The 20,343-nt window shown below is 33.0% G+C and overlaps 1 protein-coding gene across 19 annotated transcripts in view; it reads right to left on the minus strand.

The window, feature by feature from the left end:
• Nucleotides 1-20,343, minus strand: part of Robo2 (roundabout guidance receptor 2) — a 1,537,051-nt gene that overhangs the window by 88,950 nt on the left and 1,427,758 nt on the right. For all 19 annotated transcript variants that reach the window (XM_078044445.1, XM_078044443.1, XM_078044442.1 and 16 more), the window contains 5 exons: nt 13,269-13,393; nt 8,902-9,073; nt 5,157-5,362; nt 942-1,023; nt 335-497 (listed from right to left, as the gene is read on the minus strand). In XM_078044445.1, the coding sequence (XP_077900571.1) occupies nt 335-497; nt 942-1,023; nt 5,157-5,362; nt 8,902-9,073; nt 13,269-13,393 (748 nt within the window). The remainder of the gene's footprint in view (nt 1-334; nt 498-941; nt 1,024-5,156; nt 5,363-8,901; nt 9,074-13,268; nt 13,394-20,343) is intronic.

A 20,343-nucleotide genomic window follows, 5' to 3' on the forward strand; every position in this document is an offset into this window, starting at 1 on the left:
GTCCCTAATTAAAGTATTGTCTTCCCAGTTCTAATGCCCAAATTCTCATTTTAAATACATACACTTGTCAGGAAAAATAAATGAGCTAAGTGATTGTGTCATGACTACATTTCTATAGATATAGACATAGATGATGCATATTTAACCCTACAATTAAGTTATAAATTAAAACATAAAGTCTGTTCTTGAATAAAGACTGATATAAAAGATAAATTCTTCAAATGCATCCATTGAACCCATTCTTATCATAACACAGCCAGATAGCTCAGGTGAGGCTTTAGTACTTAAGAGCTAAATTAAAAACACAACTAAGAAAAAAGAAATCATACCATACCTGAAAGCTTCAATGATATATGCACTTGCTGGAAGAGTTCCAGGGGTACCTGGTTGCCAGGACAAGGTAACACTATTCTTAGTAACATCAGTGACCTGTGGTTTTGATGGTGGTCCTGGCAGGTCATTTAAATCATAATTTTTACTGATTGTTGCTCCAGATTCTATAGAAGACAGACAGAAAAAACTTTGTTCCTGATCAGTCATGTTGACATTGATGCTTACAAGAAGAAAACAGTGTACTAAAGAAGTTGGCTTAGATGGTGAACAATTCATCTTTATTAATCAGTAGCATCTATGTAAGTGAATATCTGCTTTTCTTACACATTAGTAAATGCAAACTCTACTTTCACACATGATCACTAGAATTGCCTACACTTAAGAGGATGTAAAATAACAAAGTTTTCAAGAACAAATGTACTAAATTTCACAAATGTAATGCTGAGTGTGAACTGGTAGAGGGCTTAAAAAGTGGTATTGAATGTAAAGACTTAGATTTACATTCAATCAATTAAAACTTTGATCGTCCACTACCTTGTTATTTAATAATGAACCATCATTATGAGGCTCAAGATTTCTGCTGCTAAGATAGTTCACAAAGAGCTCACCTGTCACATCCAGCACTGCACTCCAGGATGTCTCCCCACTTGAACTTGTAGCCACACAAGTGTAAGTGCCAGTGTCAGAAATCTAGCATGCATGGAAGGAGAGAATTCAACTGTAATCAATGTGCAGAATAATTACTCAATCTCAACCAGGAAATATTTGATTTTTTTTAAAGTGAGGGGTACCATTTGCCCATCTAAATAATGCATTAATTTTATATATATGAAATATTAAAATAAATTCATACAATGTTATTCATAGCATTGATTCGAAAGTTTTCAAAATTATATTTCTACAATTAAATGTACTGGATAAATTCTATTTGTCTTTTTTCTTTTTTGATAATACTAATCTCTTAATTCCATTTTATAATGGAGCCTGAGTTAAATATAGACAACTCAGGACAGAATTCATTCATAATATCATAAGGCTACACACCATCAGAAATGAAAAGCTGTCTTTTCTGTTTTTTTTCTGTTTAAAATAAACTATTTACTCTGGAATAAATTAGCAATGAGATAATAGGAGGCCATACTTTCTTTCTTTTCAAAAACATGAAAAAAAGAAGAAAAAATATTTTTTTTAAGAAGAAAAAAATTCTTTTTTTCTTTTAAGGAGTTCAGTATTCACTTCTATGTAAATTGTAGCAGTGCAGAATCCAGTAAAAGAAAGTTGTGTCATATATAAATCAACGAATACTGACTATGGAGTTAGTGTTGAAAGGGATCATAAAAATAATCTAACAAAATTCAAACATTTTTAAAAACTGTCATTTCATTGATGACTGAAAATGTTTTCATTACTCATTGAAGAATAGCCAAGGACACTTAAAAAGAGGTCTCTTTTACAAATCTAAGCCAAAAGATTCTCTCATTATACTTTGAAAATAGCCCCAAGGTCAATAAAAGATGTAATTCAAAAGTCCTCACTGTGGTTGAGCCTTGTGGGCTTCCATGGTAAACAACACTCACTTATGTTGGGTTTAGGAGTACAGGAAAAGTGAGACTGGGAAGAGAGGCTCATGAAAAAAGAGAATAAAGCAAGGCAGAAGACATAGATTAAAACTGTGATGAACTTGAACTTAATTGTTGGTGAAATGTGGGAGTTCATAGAATATTACATCTGTCAGGTTCAAAATGTAAGTGTATTGATGATTCCAGATTTCAGAATGAATTCTCAGGTATATCATTAGTGCATGGATGTTACTGCCATTTCACTGTTTTAATTGATTTTAAATGTCATTATGTATTTTAACTTAAGTTTCAAATTGCTCTGGCATGTCATTCTTTGCCATATTATCTCCGTACAATTGTCTTCTATTACACAGAGGGATGATGGGAATAGCCATTGTAGAATGAGCCATTCTTTCAAATGTGGCTGTGTGCACATTATAGTCATTAGAAATCTTTGCATTTAAGAAGCATCATTCACAAACTAAATATAATGAGCCGAGGTTGGATTTTAATGGGATGTTCATTTGAATATGGACTGTGAAAGAGTAAAAAAATTTGCATTTTATTATAGCTGTTGAACTAAAATGTAGCCCTTGTTAGTCTGTGCAAATGCTAAAAGAAGAGTATGTAGGTGATGCTTCTTAACTGTAGCTCCTTGTCATTGTGTGGAGATACAACCTGACATTAGCTGTGGTAGGTAGGTTTTAATGAGTACTGGAATATTCTACTTCTCAAAAGATACAGATTCAGTTACCAATTAGCCGGACTATGAGAACACTGTATTCATCATGTTATTTTTTTCTCTTGCTTTACATACTGAAAAGAAAATAGTGAGACACAAAAGAACATGACCTATAGAAAACCTTTCTTGATTATACAACTGAAACACTGAAAAGCCCATTTGAATCCTCCTGTAAAGAGACTTTACAGAAAAAGAATGATGTGCTTACTTTGGTGTTTATCAAATGCCTGAATATCATTGATAAATCTCACTATTTTATCACCAAATTCATCAGCACTTCGCTCTCTTTTATTGTTTTAACTTTAAATAATAACTTTTCTGGACAGGAATGCTTCACTTCTCTTCCAATCTTATCCATTTCATCTCACCAATTGCTTTAAGAGGTGCATATTCTAGCTCACTCCATCCTACTTTTCTCCTTGTGCAGTTGGCTACAGACAAGCTCCTAGAAGCTGGCATCTTAGAGACTACTCAGAAGCCTGTCAGGGGTCTGAGTTTGACATCATCAAGCACGCACCTTTAATTGCTTCTTTCAAACACTCCTAGGAATCTTGACTCTTCGAGAATACCCTTTAATTCAACAATACAGCGAAAATGCATTAACCTCCATGGCCCTAGGCTGCCTTGGGCCCAGAGAGAGAAGTTAAAGTGTTTACCCAAGGAGAGCTAGCATTAATTTTTTAATAACCTCCATTTTGTTCAAAGAAAGTTAATAACTAATTTACAATCAATGAAAAGACAGATTAAAAAGAGTCTGTATTAATTTATTTTCCTTTAACTGAACTTGGCAGTAGTTTTGTTACTTAAGAGCAATAATTAATGCCTATGTCTCAAAATCATATATGTGTGTGGTGTGTGTGTGTGTGTGTGTGTGTGAGTGTGTATGTGTTTATATATACACACATACACACACATTTAAAAATGTACGCATGTATTTGCTACAAAAGTAGGATCATTCTTCTATTTGGCGTGTGTGTGTGTGTATGTATGTGTGTGTGTGTGTGTGTGTGTGTGTGTGTGTGTTACAGTGATAAATAACCAGATAAACATATAAGTGTAGATAACATTTCCCATCATACGGGAAGAATCCTTTTCATTTGAAAACATTTATAGTAGAACATTTTTTACTTTTCTCTTTGGCTTCTGAATGTGAAAATTGAGCAATATGGTTTTGCTTGTTTGTTTGTTTTTTCTTTATCTTTCATTCCCAATTTCTACCTAGATACCAGTTTCTAGTTCTTCCACTGAATTGTTTTCAATCCATATTTCCTCATGCATTATATTATACCCAGTATCTTAATTATGACTCTCAAACCCAGTGCTATGAATATATTCTCCAGCTTTAGTGTAATGCTTGCAACATGGGGCAAGCAGGGGTAGAGTAACTATTCTTGGTTGAATGAGTTGACTATACTGGCAGAGAACAGATATCCCTCATGGTGACATTCACCTGGATTTTACAATTTCCATATTCCACCTGAGTAAATTAAAAACCATTGGTTTCAAGGTTTTAAGATACCTTGTTTGTGACTTTCGTACATAGGATTGCAATGCCTATTTTGGTAGGAGATGATCTTCCTTGTTGACATAGAGGAAGGAGAGAGGAATACTGAGAAAGTCCACATAGCAATGTACTAAAGGCAAGTAAACTGAGGTTGTTAATCCAGTAGACCCAAATAACTCTAGTCTACCAGCAGTCATGGTGATTGGAAGCAAATCTATCCTGTCAATCTTCATATGAGCCCCCATCTCCTCTAACTGGCACTTCTGATTATACCTCTGAAACAGGTGGACCTATTAAGTCATGGTCATGCTTCTAACTCACATAAGCTATGAGATATTAATAATTGTTTTACTGCCAATACTGTTACATTGTAATAGATAGTTTAAAAATATCCAGAAGCACACATATTATTTTGAGTTGCTCCTGAAGAGGTACCTACTTGTTAAATTTCCAGGAATGGTCTTTCTCTGTTGCATACATTTCAGTTGAAAGATCACCAACAATTTGTTCTCATCCTGGTGTTTAAATGAAAAAAATCCACAGCAACATCCCTTAAAACCTATGGGTTTCCTCTAACTAGCCAAACCTGCCTTTCTTGCATTCAGTTTCATCCCTTTATTTTTTCTACACGATTTTTTGACCAAGCCAACTTATCTACATCTTGCTATGATATCCCTTTCATCAGTGATAGTAAAATCAGAAGCATCTGTCACTTTTTCAAAGGATTTTATATATTCTACTATTATCCTTAAATCATTAAACTATGATTTATAGTTTCAATGATTACATACAAAGCAGATGTGATACAAGAGTAAAAAGATTCTAGGTCTATTTTGAATTTAAGAGTGACATAAGGAAAAGACCCTTGCTCTAATTTCAACTAAGAATTTTTACAGTAAGAAATAACATGCACAGAAGGCATGCTAAGATGTAAGATTTTAAGTTCACCACAAAATATTTCCCTAGAACAGTTCTTATGTTAAGACAAGGACTCAAATGCAAACCACATATTGCTTACCCGTAAATTCTTAATTTGCAGTGTTCCTTGCTCTTGTATAGATGCTCTTGAATCTCTACCCAGAAAAGTAAATCCCTCCTTTAACCAGCTAATGACTGGAAGAGGATCACCAGTGGCTTTACATTTTAGTAATGCTGTACCATCAACTGCTAGTGTTTGGTTTACTGGGCCTTGTAAGATTATGGGCGGAGGTCTATCTGTCAAAACTAAAGAATAAAGACATATTTAGTATATTTTAACTCCTATGCATTCAATAGTCTTAAAGTACTGATATCGGAAGTAAGGTGAAAACCCCAAAGCCAAACATATTACTTAGAACTTACTTTGTGTATTTATTCAATACCCATCATATATATCATATATGTACATATAACATCCAATACATAAGATATATATTTAAAAATCCTCCCAGAAAATAAAAAAGAATAATGGATTTAAATTATTGTTTAGCAACTGTGATGAAAAAAAAATGGTTTCTTTTCTCCAAAAAGTTATTTTTTATTACCAGGTAAATAATTAGAAAAGTAATTTTGCTTGAGGTTCTCAATTCCTTTGTCTATCCATGTTTGTAAACATCAATTTTCATGACTCTGTCTCCATCTGTATGCATCATATTTACACTAGTGTTCACAGATTTGGGGAAGAAATCATTAAAATTACCAGGCCTCTACGAACCACCCATGACACAACCAATCAATTTTAATTTACATTAGAACTTAGGATAATAGGTCCCCTGAAAGTCAAGACACTGTAGACCCCAAAGAACCTGAATTTATTATATTGATAATAAAAAACTATGATAAACCATAGAACAATTACTTGGTCATACACCAAAATTAGAACTACTTATTTCACTGATTTTTTTGATCACTTTCTTCGTTTTAGAAACAAATGAAGAAGCTTAAGAGAATGTGGGAGCCCAGTATTACAATAATTTTGAGACACTTGGCAATAATTTGGCAAATAGAAATTTAAGCTAATGGTTTTACGTAAATCCTTTATGAGCCAAAACTAGATAAATGGATTTTTTTTAATATGAGGAGAAAAATAGTCTTCAGAGTCTAACTTATTTATCAAATTTTAAATGTTATGTCTTTGCTTCAAATTAAGTTCTTCATAAGAATTCCAGTAATTTCTTATAACCTGCTTTTATTGTCATATCTCTGAAATCATTAGATGTAGCCAAAGGTCATCTAATTATTCCCCTCTGCCTTTTTTTTTCTTTCTTTTTTTTTTAATGCCTAAATGTGTGGTTCATTGTCTTTTGAATGACTTCGATCAATAAGTGAATTGAAAATCTCCTGGCCAGAGGAATTCTCACTTTCAAGGATGTTATGGGTGAAAGATGACCACAAGGTTTCCATGACATTAAGGTCAAAGTTTAAATGAACATTTAGGGTTTCCAGTGATCTGTGAACAACTCCATGGTCTTCTCTAACTATGCATTATAAATCTTCAATAAACCATTCATGTAGGATTATGGTTTGACATTTATAGTCAGTATAAGACAGAAATGCATTTCAGCTCCTAGTCCTTTTAGATTCTATTCATTCCACCCATAGAGTTTTCTTTACAAGTTTTTTTTTTTTATTTTAACTTTCTGAAATAAGGGCAAAGGAAAAAAGTGAATAACCATGAGAAGATCTTTTAGAGGTCTATTTTGAAACTTAAGTATTTGGAAACATCTTACCTCAATCCATAATCTGTACAACTGTAACTCGACATGACATATTTCATCACGATTAGCAATAGTATGTGAATACTATATGAATGTTTAAATTAAAAATATGCTCAGTAATTGAGTTTAATGTCAAAGATATAACAAAAACATTGATACAGATGGAATAAGCACTTGTTTCTCTGAATATGATATATATTTTTCAATTTACAATTTCAGTTGACTCAAAATTGCCCTAGATCTTATCAAAGAGTACACCTAAAATGAAAATGATGGCTTACATGTGATTAAATCACTAACTATTCCGAAAAACCTAAAGTATGACTAGAAGCTGAAGTCATCAGCCAAGGACGCAACTTCATATTTAGAGATAGTTATTCATAATAACTTTGACTTTTTGATTGCTTAAGTAAAAAATCAATGTAGGAATTAAAGTTCAAAACAGTTGTAATGAAATGTTCAGAGCCATCTCAGTCAACTGAAAATTTAAACTCGATCATGACCTTTTTAATTTTGACCTAGAATAGATATTCTAGCTGTGAGATGTCATCAACTAACATAAGTTTTCAATTCATTGTATCAAAAATAATTCTCAATATCTACCTGTCTCATGAACCCTATCAGTTGAAACCACTACCTCTTCTAATTCACTCATTTTGTTTTCTACATATATGGTCTGCTTTTTCATAGCAAATTATTCATTTAAGCTCAGTCTTTCTCATGTAAAATACTACAAGTAGCTAGATTATAGTAGATATTTTAAGCATTATGCTTGAAATATTTTATGGCAATTTAGAGTAAATCTTAGGTTTAGGCCCAGATATCTTGTTTTCCAAGTATAAATACCTAGAAATTTTTACTGATAGAATATATATGAGTACTTTTAAAATATTCATAATTATCTTTCACTCTTTTTAAATAAACAAAGAGGTACAAACCATCAAAGAGGCTTTAAGGAAGCACTGCCTATTTAAGGAAGGATTTCTCAACACTGTTACCCTTGAACCTGACTTCTTCTTTCAGCTCCATGGCCATAAATTTCCAGAGCATCAGCAGGTGCAGACATTAACGACTCAATGTCTTCACAGCCAGTGTTTGTCTGTCCTATTTATTCCCATTCCTGACATGGTGCTGAATCAGGCCATACCATGGACAGATATTAAAAAATACTGCCTTTATATTAATTTTAAATGAACTTTTAATCTACATGTAAATTCAAATTGTATGAAAGCACATTGAAATTTAACCAGCAGAGAATTAGAGAAACCACAGACGAAAGGTCTTATATCTCAGAAACCAGCATGAGAAGGGAAAACAAACACAAAAAGCTCACCAATATAAGACAGCAATAGAAAATTTTAATTTAAGGCATGGAAGAATGGGGAATAAATTCATGCTCAGAGGCTCAAAAAATAGCTAGAACTTCCTGTCAATTGTGATGAACCTTGGGGAAAGATCAGAACCTTTTCAACTTTAAACTCTGAATGTAAGTGTCTCAGTTAAGATTCAAAGTATATAAATGCAAGTAAAAAATAATAATTTTAGCATTCATCAGTGCTTCCAAAAGTATTTAATTAATTTAACTTAGTGAATGTATAATTAAAGGCAGAGGAATGTCATAATGTGATTAGCTAACTAAAAACTAATTCTCTGTTTCACTGATAATATTAAAGATGATATCTCTTACTCTGCAGTAAAATATATAATTATTAACATCTTTGAGAAGCTGTCATGTCAACATAAGACTAACTAAAAGTATTCAGATTACACTTGTAAACACAATAATTTTGATGTCATTTTTTTAAAATTTAAATTTAAAATTAAAATTTCTTTCAAATCACTGTTTTTAAGATTAAAATGGGCTGCCTTTGGGAAAATAAATGGCATTAAAGGAAATAATGGCAAGTAAATTAAAAACTGTTAAAATGTGTTACTTTACCTAGATTTAAATTTAGAGGATAAACATTGATCTAAACCGTTTAACAAATAGAAAAACCCCACATTTAATGTGTACCATGAAATAAAAATCATATTTTTTATGAGACCAATCTAAAAACAATATCGCACCATCGGTAACCTCCAGTTGAGCTTTTGCTAAAATGCTTCCTGCCACAGTCAAGGCCTGGCAGATGTAGTAACCCGCATCTGAGCGCTGAATGTTGGTAATGGTGAGGTCTCCAGTTGGTGACACTGAACATCTACTGTTGGGCTGCTGGGGTTGGTTTGGGAAAAGTAGGTTCTGTAGAAGCAAACATAATCTTATCAATATTTTTTTTACCATTTACAAGGAAAATTGCATTAACAACAAATATTATAGTTATGAAAAATATGATTGGTAAAAAGATGTATAGATTTAAGCAAAAAAGTTTCCAAAGTAATTATAGGTCGGGTAGTGGGAAAACTAACTGAGAAAGTTTCCAATCGTGGTGTATGCTCTGTGACGTCAACATACTTCAATTGAAGGAATAATCACCTGTATTTTTTAAAAAGCTGGATCTGTCTTTAATTTTTAAGTTTTGATTGGCATATAATGCTTGTACATTTTAATGGGCTACAGTATATAAATTCAACACATATATACAGCATGTAATGATAAAATCAGGGTAACATTAAGGTTTCTTGATCTCAGCCATTTACTCTCTCTAAAACAAGTTTTCCTCATCTATAAAATGGGCAGCATAATGCTCATATGATTTAACTCCTACACAAGGTAAGGATGGAGAGAGTAACAATAAATATGTAGGTGTTTTTTTAAACTTACAAGAAACAAAGAATGTAAAATATAATTGCAATTGCTACTGATAATCTTGAATACTTTGGGACAACAAATTCAATTCTAACATTTTTTAAAAATGTGTGTGTCTTTGACTGACAGACAAAGCTGAGTGTATTGCTATAATGCTCTGCAAATCATGACAACTTCCAAAAGAGCTATGGACAAATGCTAATTAAGCATGATAAAATCAATGGCTGAAAATAAAAGGATGTAGAATTATTATGGAAGTTAGAATGTTCTACCAAACAATTTTGAAGTATTATTTTTAAAAAACACTTTACTATATATCACAAAAAAGCCTATCATATATCTCATATAGCCTAATCGTAAATGTTGAAAGTTTTTATATGAGATCAGTAACATCAATTTAGATGACCTATGTCACTTTACTGTTGTTCAATTAAGAAAAACATTTGGATATAATAAATCATATTGAGGCATGTTTCCAAGTTGGATTATAAATAAGAACATATCAATTTTTATGTTCTATTTACTTACAAAAAAGAACATTATAACCCTCGGGGATCTGTTTCTCAATATAGTAATTAATTTTCCAGGTTTGTAATTAAACAGTTTCAATAAGTTGCAATCAGGAGGTAATAACATTCAATTAAAGGCACAAGACACATTTTCACCTTAAAATGTTTTTACCCTTGAAGTACTACCAATGGAAGAGGATAAAATAGGGTATTAACACTTTTCAATTACGCTAAATGACTTTAATCCTGCAAATGATGTCCTACTTTAATTAGAAGCTCTTCTCTTTATTGCAACATGATGGATGTCCACTTTATTAGATTCAAGTGTGACACTATAAGCCCACTTTACATAAACATTACCATGTTATTAAACTCCTAAAAGAAGAGATGTTTGCTAGCCTGTCAGGGATATGATTTCAAAAAAACTGTTTCCCTCTCCTAAAATTTGAATTACTATCTAAGTCTAGATATTTTCATGCATATGAAACATAATTTGAGAACAAGTTAAATCTCATATGGAATCCAAATATATTGCAGAAATAAACCATCCAAAAGAGAAGGGTCTAAATTTAAAGGCACTTGAAAATGATACGATAACTCAAAGTGTGCACTTTCTTACAATTAGCCATTAGAATACTAATTTACATAGCACCAATCCATCAGATAGGCTAATTCTCTCTGGGATCTTTTCCTCTACGATGTAATATCAGTCCACCTTCTAAATGATCCATTGACATGGAAAATGGCATTTGATTGAGGCTAACCCATCATCTTTATTCCCTGCTTGTATGACATGGCCAAAAGAAAATGGATTATAAGCAAAACCAAGGAACTCTACAGAGCTCTGCTTGCCTCGAAGTGTCTGAGAATCCTATTAGTACTAATTGGCATTATCAGCACATATTGAGGAATATGGACCATTAAGTCCAAGCACTTCACTCTTTCTACTGATGGATAGTCATAGATCACCATAGAAATTGGATACTAGAGACAGTAAGACCAATTTATTTTTCCTAATATCCTAATTCATGATTTGAAAATTTACAGTTTGCTCAAGCACTTCTCTTTACTCTCTCTCCCTCTGTGCCTCCCTCCCTTCTCCCAATCTCTAGATCTCTGATGGGAGCAGATTGGTAAGAAGAAGGTAACTAGACCTATGATAATAAACAAGCCAAAGAAGCTAAGTAGAAATTTTGTGGCATCCTTAGCTATAGTATATATGGATTTACATGCTACTTTGTCAAATAGGAAAAGGAATACTTCAATGCTTTTGATAACTATTTTCATAACCATTAAAAACAATGTTTAATACCATATGTGAATTAGACTACAGGAAAAAAACATTTTGTATCTAACTTGGAGCTATTTTGAGGGATATTATGTACACATGAAATAATCTTACAAAAATAAATCATATATATATATTTTTATATATATATATACACACACACACACATATATATCAGGAAACATTATGAGATTTCACTCAAAACATGACTTAAAGTGTGAATTTGCAATAATCAAATTGCTTCACATCATTATGTTTGCTATCAGTGACAAAATAGCAATTTGTGTTATCTTCATAACATGTAAATTCCTTTTACATTTACACTTATTCATGAAATCTTCATAACTCATGGGAGGTAAGATGTATAGCCCAAAATTTCAGATTAGTATAAAAACTAGCTTTAGTAAATTTAAATAGCACTTACAAATACTGTGCAACTAAAAAGGAGAAAATGGCTTTAAGGCCTCTCCTTTAAAGGTTGTGAGTGTATATGCATGTGTGTGTTTAACTATCATATTATTTTTTTTTCATACTCACTGGAATGTTTGGGATAAATTCATGTGAAAGAAACTGAAAAGAATAGTCAGGGAAATCTATGAAGAGAAATACATTTTATAGCTGTTAAATGATAAAAAAAATTGGGAGTTGAAGTCTGATAATTCTGATATGGGATAAGGCAATGGGTATGACTCTCTTTTCTTCATTGTCTTTACATCCCTGACTCAGAAGGGAAGTAACAAGCAGTGTTGAGAAATTAAGAATGACCAGGTGTCCATCCAGAGATTAAAACTGCTAGTTTGGGGGTGGTTCAGGAATGCAGAGGAACCCCTGCAAATTAGAAAGCATAGCTGAGCAGGACTTCCTAGATGCTCTCCAGAAAGATAGACATATATGAGTTCTAATCTTTAGGTTCTCTTAATGTAGCTAAAACCATTCCCTATTGATGGCAAAGTTTTCAGATTTCCTATGACTTGTAATAATATTTTCAATTAATCCTTGAGAAATTTTTTCAGAACGTGGACTAGTACAGAATGTGCTGGGGAGGAGTACCACAAGAACTACATTTATTGTCTGGATGGTTTTAGAGAATCTAGCACAAAATCATTCAAGATCTCTCAGGAATGCACAAATTATTATGCAAAGATCACAATTTCGGATCTAATTTAAGCTGAAAGTTCCATTCATTGCCTCAGAAATGAAGAGGCTAAACACTCTCCGAATTTGGACCAAGTGCTAAATTATAGAAGTGATGTATCCAGTTGGGTTTGGGAGAGACATTGAGAGGCCATCATGTCCAGAAAGAGCAAAGCAAAGACAAGGCAGGTATTGGCTCTTTGTGTTATATATTATTTCTGTTTAACCCTACTGTGAAGAAATCCAGAAGGGAAAATGAAAGAAAAGATTTCTTCAACTCTTAAGTGGAAATAGGCTTAAATTAATAATTTTTAAAAGTCATTTATATTTTCTATCTAGAAGTGGAGGGATATTGGATCTATGCCAATAAATGCTAGAAATATTTTTTGATCATCTTCCATGAACGAGGAATTATTCTCAGCTCTTTGTATGTACAAACTCACTTACACAGACTAATCCTGTTCAAGAAAGCAAAATCACCTTAACCTGCAGAGATTTAAATATTTACAGATGTTTGGTTGGATTTTTAAAATAAGTTTGCTGCACTCTGTTTCTTGCAAAATGCAGGATTTTCAAAGATTACCACTAGCAAATAAAAAGTGCAAGAACATCTGTCTTTCACTTATTTTAGAACCATTTCTTTTAGCAATAAAATAAGTTCAGCATCTGATAGCAATGGGGGCAAGGCAAGCTTCAGGGAGTACCAAAGTCAGCAAAGTTCAGAGACTTCAGAAAAGCAGTCAAGCCTCACACTCACCTGGCTGCCTTCTTTCTGCCAAAACACAGCTGGCTGGGGGTTTCCTTTAGTTTCACAGGGAAATGTTGCAGTTCGACCTTGAGCAACAATCTGATCTCTTGGCCTAACCACAAACTGAGGAGGAGCTATAATTTAAAAGGAAAGAAAATGTGTAAATATCAACCATTGTCAAAGAAAAAGATATCAAAGAGAAAATCTGGCTCTGGGTGGATTGCTCAGTGCCAGAGAGGCTACAATTTTTTTTTTTTTTTTACTTACTTGTAGGCATTTCTTAAAACATTAAGGGATTGGGGAAATAATGTGAGAAAACTTATTAGCAGATCTATTTTAAATATTGTCGATTATATAATATCCCTGTGTCCCACCTACTTGTATGGGAAAATAGATCCCTTATGATTCTAACATTTTTCAGAAAAATGATTTGGTTATGTTTTTTAATAAAAAAACATGGAAAGGAATCACTCCTTTACACAATTATCTCCTCCTTTAAAATCCATCTCCTGGTACACACTCATTTTATTACAATATTTGTAAGATATTGAATGAGGCAATGGAATGTCAGAAGGCATAAAATATGATCCATATTATTAAAATTCTTATATTCTGGAATTCAAGATTTGAAGATTAAAGACATTGAATTATTTAAGGGATGGAAGTTACATATTTGAAATAACAAACAATATAAATAAATGTATCAAATTAGTTTATTCTAGTTAATTAATTTCATTTGGACAGATAGGCAATAGTCAGGCAATTCTTATGTTCTCTTACTTGCCAGTAAAATCACCCAGGGTAAAGCTTTATATGATAGTTGTCAAGGAACTCACAGTTGAATAGAGACATTTTTAAAAACATGATGATTTTGATAACAGTAAACACAAAACCTATACATCTAAGACAATGTTAAGTTCAGTGGTAGAGGTCCTCTTCGAGCTCTGAGGGGAACTCTTCAGTTATGGTGTACACAGTCAGTGTGACCAGACTTCAAGAGGGAGGGATCTCTTTGTGCTTGAGTGGCTGTGAAAGGCTGTGTGTGGGAAAGGGAAGTTGTGGGAACTCTGGGGCAAGGGAAGCATTTGGATAAGTGGTTGATGAACACATTCCAAGCATAGGCGTCTTCCGGGCAAAGTAGAAGCAGCAAGACCATCTCCAGCCTAACAGTGTGCAATCTGACAGGAAAGGGAGGTCGGAATTATATAAATATCATGGCAACAAAGGAAGACTTCAGAAGCCATACTCACTTTATACTGTCTCTTTCTGAGTGGGGTAGTGATGATAAAAGTGGTTTGGGAAGCTTTAACCCTTCAATGAACTTAGTATGGATGAGGAAGAATGAATGGGGTGAGTGACATTTAGTCACTAAAGCATGGAGTCTGGCTAACAAGCTAATAAAATGGTATTGTGAAGATAATAAGGAAAACAAATGAGTAACTCTAACAGTAAAGAAAAAGAGAGGGATGAGAGGCTGGGTACAGTGATGCACGCCTGTAATCCCATGACTCAGGATGCTGAGGCACAAGTATCAAAAGTTCAGGGCCACTCTGGGCAACTTAATTAGACCCTGTTTTAAAATAAAATTAAAAAATAGGGCTGGGGATGTATCTCAGGGATAGCACACCCCAGGGTTTAATCTATCTATCTCTATCTATATCTATTTCAAGTGCATAAGTGCAAATCCAAGAACAGAATAAATACATGGTGCCCCAAACCTAAAACCAATCATTCATCCTAACAAAAATGCTATCACTGTGAAAGCATGGGGTATTTTTCTCAAAAAGAATTCAGTGAGATTTGTATTGACTTATTTTTTTTTAGGTGTTCTATTTTCCTGGCTCCTAATTCAAGGTATCCAACACATACCCCAAGGACAGAAGGGATAAATCTACTAAGTGAAATTCTTTTCTATAACTAAAGATAACGGAAGACTCATTCTAACAGTACAGAGAACCTGGATTTATGGCTCTGTTTGGACAGAGTGTGGTTTATGTTGCCTGGCATGCTCAGAAGATTACAGGCCTCTCACAATCTACTTGTTATTTCTACACACTTCTCCTGAATCAGCAGATACATTGATTTTTGTTATATGTTTGCTAATAGAAATGATAGTTTAAATCAATGTTACAAAATTACTTTAGGAAAAACTTTTAAAGCACAGCAGTATTCATTTTTCAGCAGAAATGTGAAACCACTGGATATTTTTGCCACAGAAGATTAAAGGTTGGTCTTCATCATCTGTAATATGGTATAGGATTTTTCTAGAAAAAAAATGTTATGAAATATTTAAGAATCAGTGTATAGTTGTATGAAATCCTATGAAAGAAAAGTAATAATGCCAATGTGGACATTAGCTTTTTGAGAAGTATTGAGGTATTTAGCTTGTATGTCATCTTCAAAAATTAAAAACCCAATTTAGTCAAAATCAGTTATTTGACACTCTTTAATAAAAGTTGCCTATTCAGCTTATTAGTTCATTTGCACAGCTTTGGGTGAGAAAGAATTTAAATTGGCCTATATAACTAGTTAGTAAGACCTGAGAACCTGGGTACTTACACAATCCTCATATATATATATATATATATATATATATATATATATATATATATATATATATATATTTTAAAAAGCAATAACAGATTGAAGTCATCAAATGAAACATAAATGGAAGCAATGAAAACATAGTTGTAAGCATTTTATTCTCTGTCATCTACCTATGTCAGTAAAAGCACTATCTGTAATTTAGATATAGCTATAGACTTCCTTGAATTTGATACTTAAATGTTTAAAAATGTGTTTTACATGATTGTTTTTGTAAAGCATTTTTGAAATCCACATCCTATAGTTTTATCACAGCTGCTAAATTATAGTCTCCCCGCAAAAGGTTCAGAATTGACCATATCTAGGCATACATTTTCCTGAGAAGCTAGAGTTCATCCATTTATTCATTCAAAATGTACTGACTGAATACAAATTCTAAGACATTCTGCTTGGTTCAGGGCATGGGAAGCCAAATATTACATGGCACTTGAGTGGGGGTGTAGCTCACTGTTAGAGCTCTTGTCTAGCATTCACAGGCTCTGGGTTCCATCTCCATTTTACTCCCAAAATAAAAGAAAAAGAGAGGGAGAAAAAAGAGGTGTTGGGAGGTACTCTTGTCCTACTTGTCCTATGGCAGAGATTTCTCAGGAAACAAACACACCATTACACGATTTGTACAATAATTGAAAATGCAAGAGATGGCTACATTTGAGCTGTGTTTTTAATCACAGGTAAGAGATCACTAGATGAAGAGAATTAAGGTCACAGAACAAAGGTGCTGAACATAAGGCAAAGACCTGTAGAACTGGATTTGGTACCGGAAGATAAAGAGTTTTGAAAGTAGAAGAAACCTGGTGTATAGAGCTGATATAGATAAGACTAGATAATTTATACAAAGGAGTTTAAAATTGTGTCCTGAAAGCTATTAAGATCTTTTCAAAGATGATTTTGCAAAATAGATATCAGATACATGGTTTTAAAAAGAATGCTCTGGAAGCAATGTAGATGGTGATTGGAGATGATGATTAGAAAGACAGTGACAAAGGGCTGGAACACCTTGGCAAATTGGGATAGAAAATCCAGTGAGAACTGCTATGAGTAGCATCTAAAGAAAACATTTCATCAGAACTCCTACACAAAAATGAAGTGCTGCAGTATCACAACATAATATTTACCACTCATAATATCATTTTGAAAGACCAGGAAATGATCATTTCTTGAACTTTTTTCCAGTTTTATATTTTTTAAAGACTACTAACCAAAAGCCATCAATCCTAAGAACTCTCTTTTCCCTGTGATATCTATTTATATTATACTTTTATTCTAAGTTACTACAAATATGCTCTATTTCTAATGTATGTAATTATTTCATGTCAATAGTCTCATGGGTCTCAATAGAACCAGAATTGTCAAGTGTAAATTTTTTTTTTTAAAAGAAAACTAAAAATGTTGAATCATTTAGCAAAACAATCTAAAAAGCTTTTGAGTCTCTGAAAACGTATGTCCTATTGTCACCCAAAGTCAGGCTAACAAATAAAATTGCAACGACCACTTTTACTTTTGTAGATTCTCTTTCTCTGCCCAAGATCTATATTGCAATCTTCTGTGAAGGCATATCAGCTCAAGGAATTTACTTTTGAGGTTTTAAAATGAAAAATAGCATCAATTATTCTTCTGATGACACTCCACAGTTTCCGCATCTCTGCCAGGTGGCAGTGAGAATGGTTTGAAAAGAAGAGTACTTGGCTGATGGCACCAAAGGGAGGGAGTAGACAGGGATGGCGTTTTATCAACACAGCATGATAGTGGGAAGTGTGCTATACATAAAAGGGATTTTATACAATGGTTCTCATTAAATAAGAAAAAAAACCACAATTAGGTCCTCAAGATGACAATTCAAAACACAATTTAAACCCAATTCGAATTAAGGATATTGAGTTATAAACTCCAAAAGAATATGCTAGTTATAAAAATGGCAATTCTCTGATGTTTGTTAAGACAGACGACTATGAAATACATATTTATGTCCTCTCTAAAACCAGAAAACATTAGACAAATTTCTTGTAACTATGCTGCAATAACCTACTTGCCTACTATGTCAAGTGATTATACCTTATTGCTTTATATAAGACGAAATGAGATGTCGCAGAGTGATGCAGTTCAGTATTTAATCAACACTGACACATTAAAAAACAATATCTCTATGAGAAAAGTATGTTGTGTGATTTCCAGAGAAGTAGACCTGATCTATAAAAAGGTCAATTAAGATTAGAGGTCTAGGCCAGTTCACTTGAAACTGTGTTTTGAGAATTTAAATACAATGCACAGCAAATTAGATTTGATTTCTGCAAAATTATGCTTTGATACTGAATTCAGCCCAAGCTGGCTTCAATCAAAGTCACGAGACAGCTCTGTTATGCTAATGCTTGCTGGTGAGAGTGAGTGGGTGATATGGAAATCAGATGGCTGAACACGAGTAGGAAGCATAGGGCATGCATGAGGTAGGCTTTCAGATGAGGGGAGGGGGACCTTAAAGGTTAATCGCATCATGTTCAAGTTGTTTCTACAGGAAAATATGACTTTGTATGGCAGGCATTAACATGGAGATAGTCATGCTGCAGTTAGGTACATTAATATGTGATACAGGGCGGTTACAGGCACACTCAGCTGCTCCCTTTCTTTGGGTGTAATTTCATGCCTGAATGAATAAACTTTTGATTCAATAGTAATAAACATTTTGAACTTCCTGACAAACTGGAGAAGAAAACATTTTTTGCTATTTAATATAATTTACTTATTAAATGCTAATATATTCTGCAAACATTTAAAAAGCAATCTCTTTGATCATTTGCTTGAGTCAAAGACTTGCTCAGTCACAAACTGTGCAATACAATGACAATAATTAACATTAATTGAGTGCTTATTAAGTGCTAGGGACTATGTTAAACCATCTACAGGCATTATTTCATTTAAAATTTGAAAACCTGATGTCTTAATGATTACCACTATGATATAAAGGCCAGTAAACTGAACTTTATAAAGAGTACACAATTTTCTTAAGGTTAAAGTCTTAGACTGGAAGATAGGTTTACTTTACATTCGTTCATTTCAATGTCGTAGTTGGACCTATTAAACACTGAACTGCTAGTTTTATTTGTTTTACTTCAAATTATAATCTGATTAACTGAGAATTTTTCATGTCTAGTATCAAATAATTGAGTAAGAACTTTAGGCTACAATTTCCAATAAGGTATAATATTTAAAAAATCATAACATGTTTTTCTTGAATAGCTGTTTTTATTATTTAAAGGAGCATAAAACCCATAATCTTTTTCTTCCTATACTAACTCTAAGTACAGCCTTTCTTAAATACACTTTCTTTCAAATCATTCTTGATTCAAAACCCTACAGTGCTTTTCATTACATGGCAATAAAAACCTACAATGCATATCATTGCAAGGCTTGCAAATCATTCTCTCCCAAGATTTTATCATACTGACACTCATTTGTCCCCAGACTACTTCCAGAATTTCAGTAGACCAGTCTTCTCTCCATCACTCACATATATATTGGCTTTTCTTGTGCTTAACCAATCTTGATATCTATTATCTTTTGATTCACCTTGTCAACAAGGATTAACCTGAACACACCCTGACCTTGTACTTGCCCTTTGTTCCTTCCAATTTCAGATACATGCCCTTGCTTGCATTGTCTCTCTCTTTTTTTCCTCTATTTTCCCCCATTTACATATCCTACTCAGATCAGTAGTACATTCTTATTGGTGTGAAGTGTTGTTTACCACCTTGCACTGAAATGTTGTCTTTACTTGGCCTAGAAAAGCTCCTAAGAGTGAATTTCTAAGTAAAGGGCATGGATTAGGAAATTTTTAAAAATGGATCTATAGCAAATATTAAATATTTTTTCCATCTCATTGTACTCAAAGCTTCTGACATTTTTTCACCAATATTATTGGTAATAATTTGGATGGAGGGAAATGACAGAAAATGTTGGAAAAAAATTTCTAACCAATTTGAACATGACTATATAACTATAAACAAGTAGCTACCATCCCAGAGGGACAAAAGTATATAGACAAAAATAGGCATTTTATAGTAATCAGACCTAGAAGTCCTGGCAAAATGTTAGCAGGATTGCCTTTACCAACAAGAAACAGACAGAAGTCATTTCATTACAATGCAGTGTACTCTAGGAATAAGAGATAAATGTTTATTCAATCTAAAAACAGAAGAGTTTGACTTCTAATTGATAAGTGATTGTTTTGAACTTATTTAATTTTATTAATTTTTTACTATTTAACATTCACTTGAGTCCATATCATTTCTTTTAATATTGGAAATGCATACATAATGTCATAAAATACTTGATTTGAAGCATATTAATACATAATTCCTCTCAGAGGAAAGAATGCATTTGTAGTGTAAAATATAAATTAGAAATATAGGATTTAAGGTAATCACTTTTATAAAGCCCATTTAATCACATTTTATTCATTTGTCACTATTTCCAAGGAATATAAATG

The sequence above is a fragment of the Ictidomys tridecemlineatus genome, chromosome 3 (assembly GCF_052094955.1).
Source record: "Ictidomys tridecemlineatus isolate mIctTri1 chromosome 3, mIctTri1.hap1, whole genome shotgun sequence".
In the NCBI taxonomy this organism is placed as follows: domain Eukaryota; kingdom Metazoa; phylum Chordata; class Mammalia; order Rodentia; family Sciuridae; genus Ictidomys; species Ictidomys tridecemlineatus.